General features: G+C 40.6%; 1 protein-coding gene across 1 annotated transcript in view; it reads right to left on the bottom strand.

Moving 5' to 3' along the window:
- Window positions 1-896: 896 nt before the first annotated feature.
- TAPT1 (transmembrane anterior posterior transformation 1) overlaps window positions 897-14,605 on the bottom strand; it is a 113,379-nt gene continuing 99,670 nt past the window's right edge. Inside the window, exons 10-14 of the mRNA XM_015818816.2 lie at window positions 9,541-9,600; window positions 7,709-7,777; window positions 7,291-7,367; window positions 5,686-5,846; window positions 897-3,386 (exon numbers count right to left, since the gene is read on the bottom strand). Of these exons, the coding sequence (XP_015674302.2) occupies window positions 3,157-3,386; window positions 5,686-5,846; window positions 7,291-7,367; window positions 7,709-7,777; window positions 9,541-9,600 (597 nt within the window). The 3' untranslated portion in view covers window positions 897-3,156. The remainder of the gene's footprint in view (window positions 3,387-5,685; window positions 5,847-7,290; window positions 7,368-7,708; window positions 7,778-9,540; window positions 9,601-14,605) is intronic.

Raw genomic sequence — 14,605 nt, 5'->3', positions numbered from 1 at the left:
CTCCTTTTGTTAAATATCTGCACAAAACATGGGTGAAGTCACTCATAAGTCTAGAGTCCAGGATTTTATCTGTTGACCTCAGGTCACTCAAGTAAGGATGTTAAGGTTCTATCCTAATGCTTGGAGACTGTGAGGCAGGATGGGAAGGAACTGCCCCCAACTTAATCCTACCAAATGTGATACTAGGGTACCTACAGTAGATCTGGGCATATTCCACCTTCAACCTTGAATCGGACAGCACTTCTGCATTTCTGAGTAGTGCATAATCTGGGGTCCTTCCTTACCTCACAGTTCCTGCTTGAGAAGCAGATGGCAGTTGTGGCTATAAAGGCCTTTGCACAACTTATCAAGAAACCCAATTGTGCCCTTTCTTGGTTTGAGAGTACCTTCCACTCATGCTCTCACCTCACAGTTTGACTATTATATGTTCTACATGGGCTGCCCTTGAGAAGCGGAAAACTCAGAAGCTTCAACTAGTTCAGAATGAAGCATGACTTGCTGTGCCCACATGACAGCCTTACTTTGTCAGCTGCATGGGTTGCTAGTGTACTTCTGGATATAATTCGATGCTGGTTATGACCTATAAAGCCCTGCATGGCATGGTTGAAAGATTGCCTACCTCCTGCAGATTTTGCCAGGCAGTACAAGCGATCAGAATTGGCGTCCTCCAAATTCCTTCAAATAAACAGTATCAACTTTTGGCATCTCTCTGTTATACAGAACAGGCACTCCTCAACAATCTGTGTTGCTCCTACCCTGTTGGCATTCTGGAAAGCCTTACAGTCCTAGTGTTGTCTCAAGCCTTCAGTTAGAGTGGCCAGGGACCCATTGGATACATTTGGGGGCACGGCCACTGTTAGCTAAATCTGTTTTTGTTCTTTATTCCTTTCTTTTATTCGTATTGTATTTTCTATTTTGTTTATAGTACACTGCCCAGAATATGTTTGGACTTGAGTGGTACTTAATTAATGCAGGATATTAAATTATTAAAATTTGATTTGTATTCAATGATATATATGCTGCATAAAAATCATAGACAGTGGTAATGGACCAATTCTGCTAAGTGTGATCGAAATCCTATCATCAAAAGAATACAAAATAGAAAAATAAAAACCAGGATATCCTAATGAATTGGGTTTTTTTATTTTAGGGGTTTTTTTAGTTGAAATTATGTCTAGTTCCACAGATATTCAGATCAATTTTTGCTTTCTTGGAGCAAAGAAAATTCCCTTGAAATGGTAAAAACAGCTTATTTTGTCAACATAGAGTCATAGACTGATGCCAATGGAATTTTAGCAAATGATAAAACCAAGAGGGCCTTAACCAGGATTCCAGCCAAGAAATATAGAGCTCCAACAGCACAAGAGGACTCATAGGTCCTCTTTGTAGTCACATATGCATGAATTGCCAACAGCATCTTCCACACAAACATGGGCACCTCACCAATCTTTAGGGCTCTTGCTGGAAGAATAATCTCTCCTATGTGTGCATAAAATACTTGAAGATGGATGGATCTGTAGTAGAGCTCCATTTGCTTCCACATCCTTCAAATTCCTTCTAGCAAAAAAGCTGGGAGTCTTGAATATGTGGTTGTTGTTTTCTTTTGTAAACAAAGGCTACAAAATTGAATTTTTATTTTGACACACAAGATGCACTTATAAAATCCATACATAATTATTTTACAAGGAAAAGGTCATTCCAAGCTTCCTTTCAGCTACATTTAAATAAAATCAAATTACAAGATTTAACAAATGTTCTGAATTGAATTTTAATGAATCAAATTTGCCAGAAGCAATATGTCTATGAAATTAATCATCTTGTAAACTTCAACGTCAAGCTTTATATTTCTCCCACAAGGTTCTCTTAAGTTGAGAAGCTGGTCAAGAAGGTTGGCAGCATGGGGAGAAAATTATTAGAAACATTTGACTATCCATACTGCCTTCTTTCTTGAAACCTGCTTGTCAGGATACCATTCCCATGTGTTCATCCTCTCAACTCTGGGGATATAATAAATGTATTCTAGAGTTCAAACATTAGCATTTTAAAACATTTGTTTTGGCCACTCTGCAAGAGCTAAATAAGTTGCCAAAGATTTGCTTATTATTCAACACACACAATTTTGCTTTTTATTAAAAAAGACACTTGATATTGCATTGTGTTCCTTAGGCATTGAGGATAGAAAAGAATGGAGCACCTTGAGTATAGATTTGCTCTTAAATATGTTGAGCTAAAAAGAACCATAATTCTTGTTTTAATCTTCTGTATGCTCCTCTATACGCATCAAGTGAAGCTGCTTTGTATTTCAAAACCAAGCATTTCATAAAGCTAGTTTTCAGGAAAATCTATTTCATTCTGTCATTTTGGCCACATGCAAATTTCCCAGCCAAAGCAAAAAAACCAAAAAAACCCTCAAACCCCACAAATTCTTCAGCTGTTTGATATACAATGCTGAGAAAATTATTGCACACTGAATAGGCTAGCAGCTAGAACTGAAGCATAATGATGTCTACCTTGATGTTTAAAATGCCAAAGAGCAAAGATAAGCTCCTGACCTCTTGTTCCTTCAAACATTCAACACTTTCCTTGTTATGATCAATTTCTGGTTTAAAAGCTTAAGATTTATGACAAAAACAAGTGGTAAAATTTTAAGGATGGTCCATTTTGGGTAGCTGAAATGCATTTTGAACCATCTCCTGGGGGTAAGTTTATCCTGATTATTTGTTTTCCTGTAAATCTGGGAAAAATGGCAAGGGAAATTTTTAATTGAGGGAGAGATCTGCTTATAAAAGCAAGGGGGGGGGACGTGCTTCTCAAGAACTTTTCAAAATTCTTTATGGTTGGGCAAAAAAAAGTATGTCAAGGAAGCAGATTCATACAGGAAAAGGGGTTTAAAGTAGCTCACACATTCTTTCCAGAAAAGCGACACTGTAACTCTGTCCAACTGTCGGTGGTTTCTTTAAAAAAAAAAATCATTTTTCGAAATACCAAGGTTACAAAGCTGAGGCTTGATCCATTTTTGATCCAAGCTTACACCCTGTAAATAGATTTGCTGTTAATAATTTAAGTTTTAAATAAATATTGGTATGCCTATTTGGCATCTGTCTGTCATTGGCAGCCATTTCTGCTCCTATTGCTCAGTCTTCCACTCAGAGACTGCTAGTCAATTCGATTTCCACAAATGGTAAACCTGTCTATCTCCAACAAATCTTTCTTTGTAGATCTGAATTTGGATTCTGCACTGTCTTGGCATATCTCTTTCTCATCTCCATCAGGAGTGGTCAGAAACTGGTCAGAGGCACTTGTCACAAGTTGGGGGGCTACATTTTCCTTTGGTTGCACAGGCTGACTGGTCACTGAAGCAGAGAAGCCTTCCTCAGTGGAAAGTCCTGTGTGAAATACAAGCATAAACTCATTTTGTTGTCTTTATTTAGATCACTGTAATCACCCACTTAAAGACTCTAGTGCAGTGTCTATCAATAAAATATATTTCAAAGGGGAGGAACAAGGGGGTCCAAAGAACAACAAAAACCCTTATGCTATTTTCAAGATTAACAAATGGATTGCAGACTTCTTCATCAGATACAAAGGTGCCATCACACTTTTCACTGGGTTTGCTGCAACAATATAATGTAGCACTTTGTTTGGGGGAAGACACAAGACAACTCAAACTACTTTGTTTGGATTTTCATACATTTTCTTTGGTTTGTTAATGATAGTTTTCCATACTAAGTCTGATGTTTTGGGTTCTTTGATGACATATGATACCATTTTCATATAGGACCTTTCAATCAATAAATAAGAAAGCTTGAAGAAGTATAGGCACTCACAGCGTGAAATCTTGAATGTGGTTTGAGTATCCTTAGTAGGTAGAACAACTCATTACACAAAAATGCAAGATGAAGTTTTGCCTCCATTATCATAACAATAGGACAGCATAAAACACATCTTCATTCAACAAAGGACCTACATAATTATAGCATGTAATTATGACCACTTAACTTGGAAAAGCTTTAAAGATCATATTAAAGAATTACATCTTCTTGAAGCTGGTGCTCTTTAATCAAATAGGAAGCTTCCTAATCAGAGATGGAATAAATGGAAGGAAAGGGCTGTTTTTTACCCAAACTAGATGGGGTACCACTTTTTACTCTAATCTTGGGACAAATGAGATTATTTAAATGACATTGTTCTTGCAGCTTGCTTTTTTTGTTTGTTTCCTAGATCCATTATTTATCTATTTAGTTATGTAAGCTATTCCTGCAGAGAAAATTGAAAGAGCAAATTAGCAAATTAAATAGCAGGTACAATTGCCATTGGTTAGAGCCAATGAAGAGAGGAAGGGGAAAGAAACAACACGCAAGTATTTATGTTTGGGACAGAAAATCATGTTGGGACTCAGAAAATGATTGTTGCTTCTTTGACAGGTAAGCTCTACACTCATGTTAAAAATGTGCCACAGGAAAGTTAGAATTTTGAATTGCATCCTGAATATTATGCCTGGAAATTTTAGAATGCTTTTTGTTTCATTAAGCTTTGAAAATGCAAAAGTGTGCCTTATGAAGAAGAAAACTTAATGCAACTGCCAGAGAAGGGCATTTTAATACCGGCCGCTATGATGTTCATGGATGGTTTTGAAGAGAATGCATTGCTGTGGCTGGTTTCTTTAAGTGGGCTCAGTTTTAGGACTGCTTGTATAAAGCAAAATGAAAAAAGGCACAGAGTGTGCTTTTATTGTTTTACTATGGGATTTTAATGGGTTTTTAATCTTGTTCTTATAAATTGTTCCCTTGGCCAATTTTTCTGTAACAGGGCCATGTAAACTATCACCCTACTTTCTTGCATGCCTGTGTGAAAAGCAAGCAAGGAAGATATGTGTTATCACTATTCTCTGTGGTGGTACACCTGATATGTTTTGAAATATGTGTCTCACCAAAATGCAAGGCAGTTGAAATACTCCATGTGGAGTCCCTGTACTCAGAGTTTGGATCAAACTTCTATTCTCCTTTGTACCAATCTATACTTCCTACAGTAGAAGCACAAAATTAGCCACCGTTTGTACTCAATGAGCCTTCATAAAAGATAGTCTGACTATCAAGATTGCTCTTTTTACTTCTATGTAGAAGGATAAGTTTCTCAGAGAGCAAAATGTTGCCATCAATTATTGCATCAATTCTGGAAGAACAGACTTTATTTTGGTTTTCTAGTGGTGGCAAAATGTCAAAATGATATTAAACCAAACAGAGCCAAATTATTAGATTTTTGAGGAAGGATCCAATGGTAGCATTTGAGGCCCATTATCAAGTTTTGCTGAATTGTTACAACTACCAGACAACAGGAAAAATTGGTATTTGGGGAGGGACTCAGAAGAGATGCAAGCTTTAGAGTACCCCATTTGTCCTTGAAATCATACCATGTCCCCGCAATGTATGAGTGCGCACGCATAGGCCATAAACATCGGCTCTACCATTGGAGGGTGGTCTGAAGACTCTGAAGCAATAAAAGGTCTGCTGGGGATTCATACGTACTTCAAATCCTGCAAAATTCTTCTGAAGGAGAAAATGTCCAAAGCTGGTTTTATTCAGAATTATGAAGATTTAGCTCCTTAGATGCTACAAATCACTTTATACTAAGTCAATAAAATGCCTATGCTTAATACTGGAGCCAACATTTTGAGATTTCACTAACCTTGAGGAGACTTGTACTTGTTCTGTGGTTTGCCAACAGATTTTCCTGGGGTGCTGAAAGGAGGTGGGTTGAACAACTTCTCCTCCATGTTTGCTTCTTTGACATAGTGGCAGGACTTTCCCAGCAATACAATGCTGTTGAGTACCTTAAGTGATATTAAACTGAGAACAATAAGCACACAGGATTAGCTATCATGGCCTGAACAATTTCGCCTCCTCCAGAGGCCTCCTCAAATTGTCTATTAGAACAACAGATACACACTGTTTTAATCTGATCAACCCTGCTGTGCATCAACTAGAAATATAGGGCAAAGATATTAGATTTGTGCCAGAGAGCCTGGATTCAATTTGGTAAAGAACTTGATGCGCCTCCAAGAAGGGCCTTCAGATAAATTTCCCTGCCTTGACCAGGCTGTGTGGACACCTGGTCCTATTTTTTGCAAAAAGCTGGCTGAGGCAGATGAAGAACAGCCACCCAGCTGTGCTATTCTTAAGGACGAGGGGGCAGATGCTACTAGGTCCAACTTCAAGGAGGCCTCCCGAATAATTATTCTGCAGCATATTACCATTGTACTCTAACGTCAACACCCTGCAATATTGAGTGTGTCAGGGGCAACAGTGCAGGCAAACACACACTCTCACACCTTTTCCTGTATTTCCACACCCAAGAATAGAGAGGTTTGTGCCTCCCATGTACAAGCCAGCTGGATAAGAGTGTACTAATCTGATAAAATATTTTATGAATTTCCATTATTATTTAGCATGAAATTTCCTACTGAAATAGGAAATCTTAACTAAATCATGAATTAATCATTGATACCAAGTTATGATACCAAGTGCACTTAGTGGAAAATTAATTCCATTAAAAGTAGCAGGATTTGCTTCCAAAATAAGGATTATGGTGGGTAATAATTCTGTGAAATGCATTTTTACTCTCTTCAAAAATTTAACCTTTTAGCAAAAGTTGCCTCTAGATGAGATGGGCGGCATATAAATCAAATCAAATCAATCAAATAGCTAGCTAGATGATAGATAGGAAACATGTTTTAATGTGAGAGTTAACTTTTGGAAAGAGAAAATGAACATATTAGGTATAAAGACTTATTGTCCAAACCTGGAAACAAACGTGTGGCTTCAAATATTGAACTGTTTGCAGAATTGATTAATATAGATCATGGATGACTGTAACATATCATGGAATCAGTTTATTAATATGTGTATTTCTACAAATATATATATCTTGAAGTATATATCATGTATGCTTTTATTTCCTTTTGTTTCTTCTAATTTTGTGTATTCTTTTCCATCACATATTGTATTTAGTTAATTAAAAATATTTTCTAAAAAACTAAATGGGACAAAAGGATATTTAACCTGTGGGGTTAAGCAATAACTGGCATGATTAAGTAATCTCCTAGTTCTAAACATTTTATTTATATAGTAAAAGCTTAAATCTTTGTACTTAATATTCCATTACCAACTCTGTTGTGTTGATATATTCTTAATAGCAAAATGGAACTTCATTGTAAGAACTTTCACATGTTGATTTTTGGTATTCCGATTTTTCTACAGAAAAGCTTTACACAATTATTTGATTTGCACTTACCCACAACAGAAAAGAATTACACAGGAATAGGACAAGACCCCTTGGACTTTTACTGAACTTGTAACAACTCTAATGAGCTAGAAAGAAAAATAACAGGGATTAAAATTATTTCTGAAAAGGGATGAGTGTGTAATTCAAATTATTTAAGTTACTTTAAATATGATGTAATATTTAAGATATCCTATCTTAAATTATTTTAACAGATAGAAGCTGCATACAAGTTTATTTCAATAACATACATAACACACATTCCAACCCAGTGCAGAGGGCCATCTCAGTTTAACTTAATCTTGTTCATCAAGTCTACAAATCATGAGTCAATATTATTTTATTTTTATTAACTAATATGCTCAGGAAAATTATTTCATCCTCTGGGGTAATTTTCACTAGCTACTATGTGAAAAAAGATATGACTTACTAAAACAGCCAGTGGGAGTGGAATAAAGCCCATTCTCCTGGAAACAGAGTCACTGTAATCTGTATATGCCTGGAGGTAGAGAGCAGACTATCAAAAAAGCAATAGAACAGGCAAAACATTGAAGTACTAAGAAGTCTCAGAATAACTATGTTTACATATTGCAAATAGATTTACTTTAAAATCACACTCACAAAGGGAATTAAAAGTCAGTTCACAACTGATCAGGAGACTGCCAGATATTAGTGGTTCAGGAGCAGAACTTGGCTGAAAAAAACAAGGAAATCTGATGGGGTTAGTACTTTGATGGGTACTTTAATGGGAGAGCATCAGGAAGCAATAAACCTGCAGGCCACTCTGAGGGTCTAGGATCCTTCCAACTCCCAACCTTGTCCACGCCTCCTTTTCCTTAAGCCTCCCACCTCTGCCCATTTGCTTCCAGCGTTCCTCCTTGACTGGCCAATGGGCCCCTTGCCCTCTACCTCGTGCCCTTCGGCCCGGAAGAGCCTGGCATGGAGCAGGAAGGAGACAAACAGCACTGGCACGGCTTCTCCGATTGCGGGGGGGGGGGAAGCCTAGTGTGGGGCAGGAAGGAGGGGGGAAGCCTGGTGTGGGGCAGCAGGCCAACTCCCTGTTTGGTGTGAGGCCAGAGTCCAGGAGCAGAGGCAATGGAGGGGAGGGTGAAGAAAAAAAGGAAGCCGGTGCTCTCCAGGCTTTTTTTTTAAAAAAACTGCTAGAGGCTCCGGGCAGAGAGGGCAACAAGCAAAAAAGTTTGGAGAGGGTGGAGAAGCCAGCCCCAACGGGTGTTGGGGCCAGTTGCATTCCAGACAAAGAATGGAAATTGTGTGTGTGTGGGAGGGGGACATGTGTGTGCCTAAGTGTGTTAAACCAATGCAGTGTTTACATAGCATTACCTACGTGTGTGTCTGACTAAAGTAGAGAGATTCTCCCCCCCCGTCATCAGAGAAGCAGCACCAGTGCTGTTTGCCTCCTTCCTGCCTCACACCAGGCTTCTCCGCTTCCCCCGCAATCAGAGAAGTCGCGCCGGCCCTACCGTTCACCTGCTGCCCCACAACACAACCCCTGCAATCACCCATCACACGCTGCCCCACTGAGAGCAACATGGCTGCTGCCTGCCACCCATCCGATTGGCTGGCGGCTAACTGTCCCATGTGGCCAAAGGTGCAGGACAAAGGGGATCTCAGGGAATGGGCCAGGCCGAAGGGTACGAGGCGGAGGGCAAGGGGCCCATTGGCCAGGGAGAATGGGGACGGGCCAACAGAGGAGGAACACTGGAGGTAAATGGGCGGAGGCGGGAGGCTCGAGGAGGCATGGCCAAGGATGGGAGCCTAAAGGTCCCATTCCGTATCCTGAGCAGTTGAAGTAAATACTGGAAGAAGTAAATGACAATCTATTTCCATAACTGTTGCCACAAAAGTGACAAAAATATGTCTATTTTTTCATTAGGAGAGTTTTCTGACAGTTCTAATTATCTTAATGGAAGGCCCTGGGACCATACAAATTAACAGGTATAGAATAGAATGGTTTTAAAACTAGATTTAATTTTTCCCCAAATATTTTATTCATAGTTCATTATGACATAAATAGTGCAAGTGAAAGGCATTTCCTAGGAATACTGGGAATTAATTTATGCCCTTGTAGCCACAGGGATGTCTTTGGAAGTTCAACTTCACACAGAAATCCAAGTTGCATATGGTGAGCTCTCCAATTGCAATGCTTCTCCAGTTTCTTCCTAGTGTAAAATTAAATTGCAAGCAAATCTAACTAAACAGGATGTATAAGCTCGGATGTATAAACTTCAATCCAACACTTACATTTTTCTGCCGACTGCTAACAAAGTCAAAGGCAAGGCTTGCTTTGTATTCACTGTAAACCTGGGGGCAGGATAACATATGCAAATGTTTGATTAACCATTTGACAGAGTAGTAACAGGCACTTATTATTAGAGAGAAAAGATAGATAAATGTGCATATGAAAACCTTTCGGTCTGTTTGCTTTTGAATATTCATATAGCCAGGGACAGCATGTGCAGAAATCAAAATACTAAGTCAGATGGAAATAAAACCATTTGGTTGCTTCAGTTGGACTAGGGATAATAAGTGAGGTATATGTTTGTATCCTTAAAAGGAGGGGAATGGGACAACTTGCCACAGCCAACTCGCTGCAGCCAACTAGCCATGGAAAGGTCACCATGGCCAACTCGCGGTGAGACAACTTGCCATATCCAACTCACTGGGGGACAATTGAACAATTCTATTTAATTATTAAAATTATTTTAATTTTTACCATTTACATTTCACTCTATTCTTCATTTTGCATCCTTTCTTTAATAATTCTTTTCCATAATTTATTTGATATTAGTGTAACTTTTGTGCCACAATGTGTTGTCCTATGGCAAGTTGTCCTGTGGCAAGTTGGTGATGGCGAGTTGGCTGTGGCAAATTGTCACAGACCCAAAAGGAGGATAGAAGATGAGGAAGTGTCTAGATCATCCACTCCAAGGAACCAAGAGATGTGTAAGAACCAAGTTTGTGGGCTCCAGGCAGGGGTCAAAACCCCTTTTTGGGTTTGACATGCCCCTAATAACACTCAGAAGGATATTGTTAATGTGGATTTTCTTATCTTGTCTTTTTACACAGAGGACAATTGAGCTGGGTGATTTGATGAAAAGAGAGGAATAACCATTCTGTCCCCCTTTCAATGAACAGCTAAGAGAGGCTTTTTCCTCCAGCCTACCAGGTACAGACAGACTCTAACATTTAGAGGCTTCGAAGTCATTATTGAAATTAAAGTATAGAAATTGTATCAAAAGATTATATCAAAATAGGAAAAATGGGATTAAAATCTAGGAAGGACTATAGTGCAAGTTTTTAAATAAGACTCTAATGAGATTCTGTTTTAAAGTTACTAAACCCAATTCAGATTCACTATCAAAAGTCCTGGGGATCTGGAATAGTATGGCTTTCAAAACTTTCGGGGGGAGGGGAAATTAAGCCATCCACATTTTAAAAAGATGCTACATAATTATGTGAATTATTATGTACTGTAAATGTATTAAATGCTTTTAGGGAATTTGCTAATTTCCTTTATTATATCACTGAAAGCAGCAACAACTCATCCTGAATGTGACCCTGCATTCCCCAGGGCATACAAACACGATGAAAAAGAAAATCACTTTCTTTCTTGTTTATTTGAAAGCTGTTGCAATTCAAATATAGTTTTAAAAATGAAAGTAAGTTGGATAATATTTGTGTTAACAGAACCTCATCTTGTAGTTTAAAGACAGAGGAGCCATACCCCGCTACTCTGAAAGTACAGTGGTAATTCATTGCTGGTACACTTAATTTAGGAACATTTTAAATATATCCCAGTAGGAAAATGATAATAATACAAAGGCTCTTATAAGAAACTTTATGGTCAGATTGTCAGGTCTGCTATCTTCAGCTTCAGCTGGCATCCTGCCATAAATAGAAAAAGGGGAGGGGAAGGAATTTGGGGAAGCTAAGCTGGGCTGTGAAGGGGAAAACAAATGGGGAAGGAGACAAGCTGATAAGAACCAGTGGTATTAAACCAGAATAAGCCAGCCACCAAGGACACCTGGCCTGGGAACGGAATGCAAAACTACATTGAGAGGCACCAAGCAGTTCCCAAAACATCAAAATGGAATACTATTGGACACTGTTGAACTAGTCAGGGAAAGAGGGGAAATGTAACCTTTGCACGGGAATACTCAGATCTAGCTTTACTTTTGCTGCAACTTCTTGACATTAGTAAAAGAACCTATCACTTCAACCAAATGGAGTCAAGAGTCTTTCTTTCTTAAATGACTAAGTTGGGGCAGGTCTGACATTAAGCTAGATCTGCAATTTCGGTCAACCTGGAGACATGCCTCTACTGTGGGGACCATGCATGAGATCACCACAAAAGAGCTATCAGGAGGAGATGGAAGTTTTGTGGGAGACTGCGCCATAGCCACTAAGCGGAGGAGACTGTTCTGACCCAGCGTTCGCAAGTAATAAAAACACCTTTTATTGAAACAGGGCAGAAACAATCTTTGTTCACGTTGGGTAGATGAAACAAAAAAGAAATAGTCACAAAGGAAAGTCTTTTCCCCTTCTGACACAGGGCAAGAACAGTCTCTATTCACTTGAGACCTCCAGATAGAAAGTCTTTCAAGGATTAAGTCAAGCAGAAACAGTCCCTGTTCACACTGGCTGAGGCAAATTCACTACCTATTAGTTCCCAGCAGGGAGACTCAGTTGGCACCTCAAATACAGAGCAAGTAGTCCTGACAAACCTGGTTCTGATAAAGGAATCCGACTTGATTAATGTACCCTGGAAAATGAATGGTTGTCTGCGACAACAGACCACTTCCAAACCCCTACTATTTATTTCCCAGCCAGAGAGGGGCTGGCTAGCGTCTACTTTTCCCTGAGAGCTGGCTTATTGCCTTCTATTGCTTTTCTTTCTACGCATACGTGCATCTAGGACGGGCCCCATCTATTCCTCCCCCTCACTCATCTCAGGCCCCGAAGACAGCTGCCTATCCACCTGGGCACAGACAGACGGCCCTGGCTCTGCATCTGCCTCTGATTCTGCTTCCTCATCAGAGCCTTCCAAAGGCTTAGAAGTTGACCCAGGCTCCCCCTCCCCCTCGTCTGACTCTGCTGCTAGCTCTGCTGGCAGCCGATGGACCAAAACAGAGACTATCACCAGTGGCTAGGGGGGGCAGAGGGCTGCAACAACCAGGTGAAAGCCCGATGGTCACTGGGGGTCAGAAAGAAGGATGATTAGGAGGAACCTTCACTCAGGGTAGGGACGAATCAGACCACAATGGTGTGCTTGTCGAACAGGCCATTGAATTCCTGAAGGGTGCCTTTGACAACTTCTCAGGTGTGTGAAGCTCTAGCTCAAATGGCACCATCAACTGCTCAACCGGTGCAGGGCCAGGCAGACGATGGTGCAGCTGCACCCACCACACTAACCGCTGCAGCACCCGCTCCCCTGGAACCAGCTCCAGCCCCATGTCCAATGTCCTAGCCACTGCCATCTGCCTGGGCCGCCCACCAAGGAGGAGAGAGCACAGATCACCGGCTTGAGGGTGAGATTCAGCTGAGACCCAAAGCAGTTGGCATTCTTCCTAATCCAAGTGTGGACCTACATGCAGGCCTATGGGGCCAACCTACCGACCGAAGAGATCAAGGTGAGAAGTGTGATCCTAGCACTGGAGGGGAGTGCCACGGAATGGATGGTTGTCCTGCACAACAATGATGCTCCAGAGCTGTGCAACCTCAATTAGTTCATAACAACCCTCCAGAAGAGATTTGAAGATCCCCTCACAGACTGGAAGGTCAGGACAAGAATCAAAATGATAAACCAAGATTGGCGACCCATGGCTGCCTATACCCAAGAATTCCGTAGCCTGGCATGCAGACTAACCCACTGGCCACAAGACATGCTGATAAAGTGTTTCCAAGATGGGCTGAATGACAACTTCTATAACACCTACATCTCCAGGGACACTCCACGCACCTTCTTAGCTTAAGAAGTTGAAGTTGACCTAGCCTGATCCTGCAATTGCCCCAACTGTGGGTAGCGATGATCCCTCCCAATAGAGAAGAGAGAGACCCCGAAGCCAGGTGGACTGGAGCCAAGCCCACACTGCCGCTCCATCGGATGCTTCAAATGCAGAAAAGAGGGGCTCTCAAAGAAAATGGGAAAAGCAACCCTGAGAACCCTAGAAGGACTGGAGGTTGATGAGTTCACCCCATTACCTGCCAGTGGTGTGAGAACTCTGACAATATTATATATAAATTAGGAGCCTGGCAGGATGTGACAATTACATGGATGATGACCCCTTGGTAAATCACCTTGTGATACCCGTGACTTTCTCTACTGAACTGATAGTGCTGTCAGAACCCCTATGCATTTTGCCTTTCTTTCCTATCCTTTCATTTCATTTTTTGGGTTCTGCCATTCTAATGGAGGGAGGGGGACCTATGGGTACTCTGCAGTGTATTTCCTTTGCTTTGTTCTATTCTCTTTGAAGTATCTTTCTTGGGGTGAGACTGGAATGAGCCTCCGGCCATTTGCCTTATTTCCAGGTGGAGGGAAGAAGCCGCAGAGAAACCTGACAGCCTTGAGAACGGCGCCTTATCGATTCTTTCTCACAATTTGACACCTATGGATTGGCTCTGTTTGAACCAGCCAGATGGGGTAAGGTTTGAAAGGTTTTTTTTAATCTAACATTTTGTGCGGGAAATCCTCAGATCCTGCCTTACTATCCTGCTGTCAATACTTTCCAATAAAAGTTCCTGTTGAGACAATGCAAGTTTCAAGAGTTCTGCTTTCTTGGGAGGCTTAATTGAGGCAGGTCCTCACAGGTGCCTTCTTGGGGCATAGGGAGAACCTGGTTGCCTTCCTGGACTCGGGCTGCACCAGATGCCTGGTCAGCTCTGGCTTAGTCAAGAAAGCGGATCTGTAACTCAGGGAACTTAAAGTACTTGTGACTTTCTGCCAGCTGGAGGCCAGTAGCGGGGGGACGGGGGATGACATTTGTCACTGAACTGATAGAGATGAGAATGGGACCTCATAAGAAATCCTAAGCTTTATTGTGGCATTAGGCATGGAGAGACTCCTCATATTGGGATTGGCATGGCTCCTGAAATGGAACCCATACATAAACTGGAGGTTTCAATCCTGCCTAGAACGGTAATTTAAAAGATTAGAGAAAATTCCTGTATCTATAATTCAGTTTTGACCTATCTATAGTGTAATAATGTACTCAATGTATCTCTTTTCTGGTGTTGTGCTAGGTTTATTCTTGCTGCAATAAATGTGTATTGTAATATTTACTTTTTCCTTGTTTTTTTTTTTTTT

Source organism: Protobothrops mucrosquamatus, unplaced genomic scaffold, assembly GCF_001527695.2.
Source record: "Protobothrops mucrosquamatus isolate PMUCROS unplaced genomic scaffold, P.Mucros_1.0 scaffold796, whole genome shotgun sequence".
NCBI lineage: Eukaryota > Metazoa > Chordata > Lepidosauria > Squamata > Viperidae > Protobothrops > Protobothrops mucrosquamatus.
This window is presented reverse-complemented; position numbering and strand designations above follow the sequence as displayed.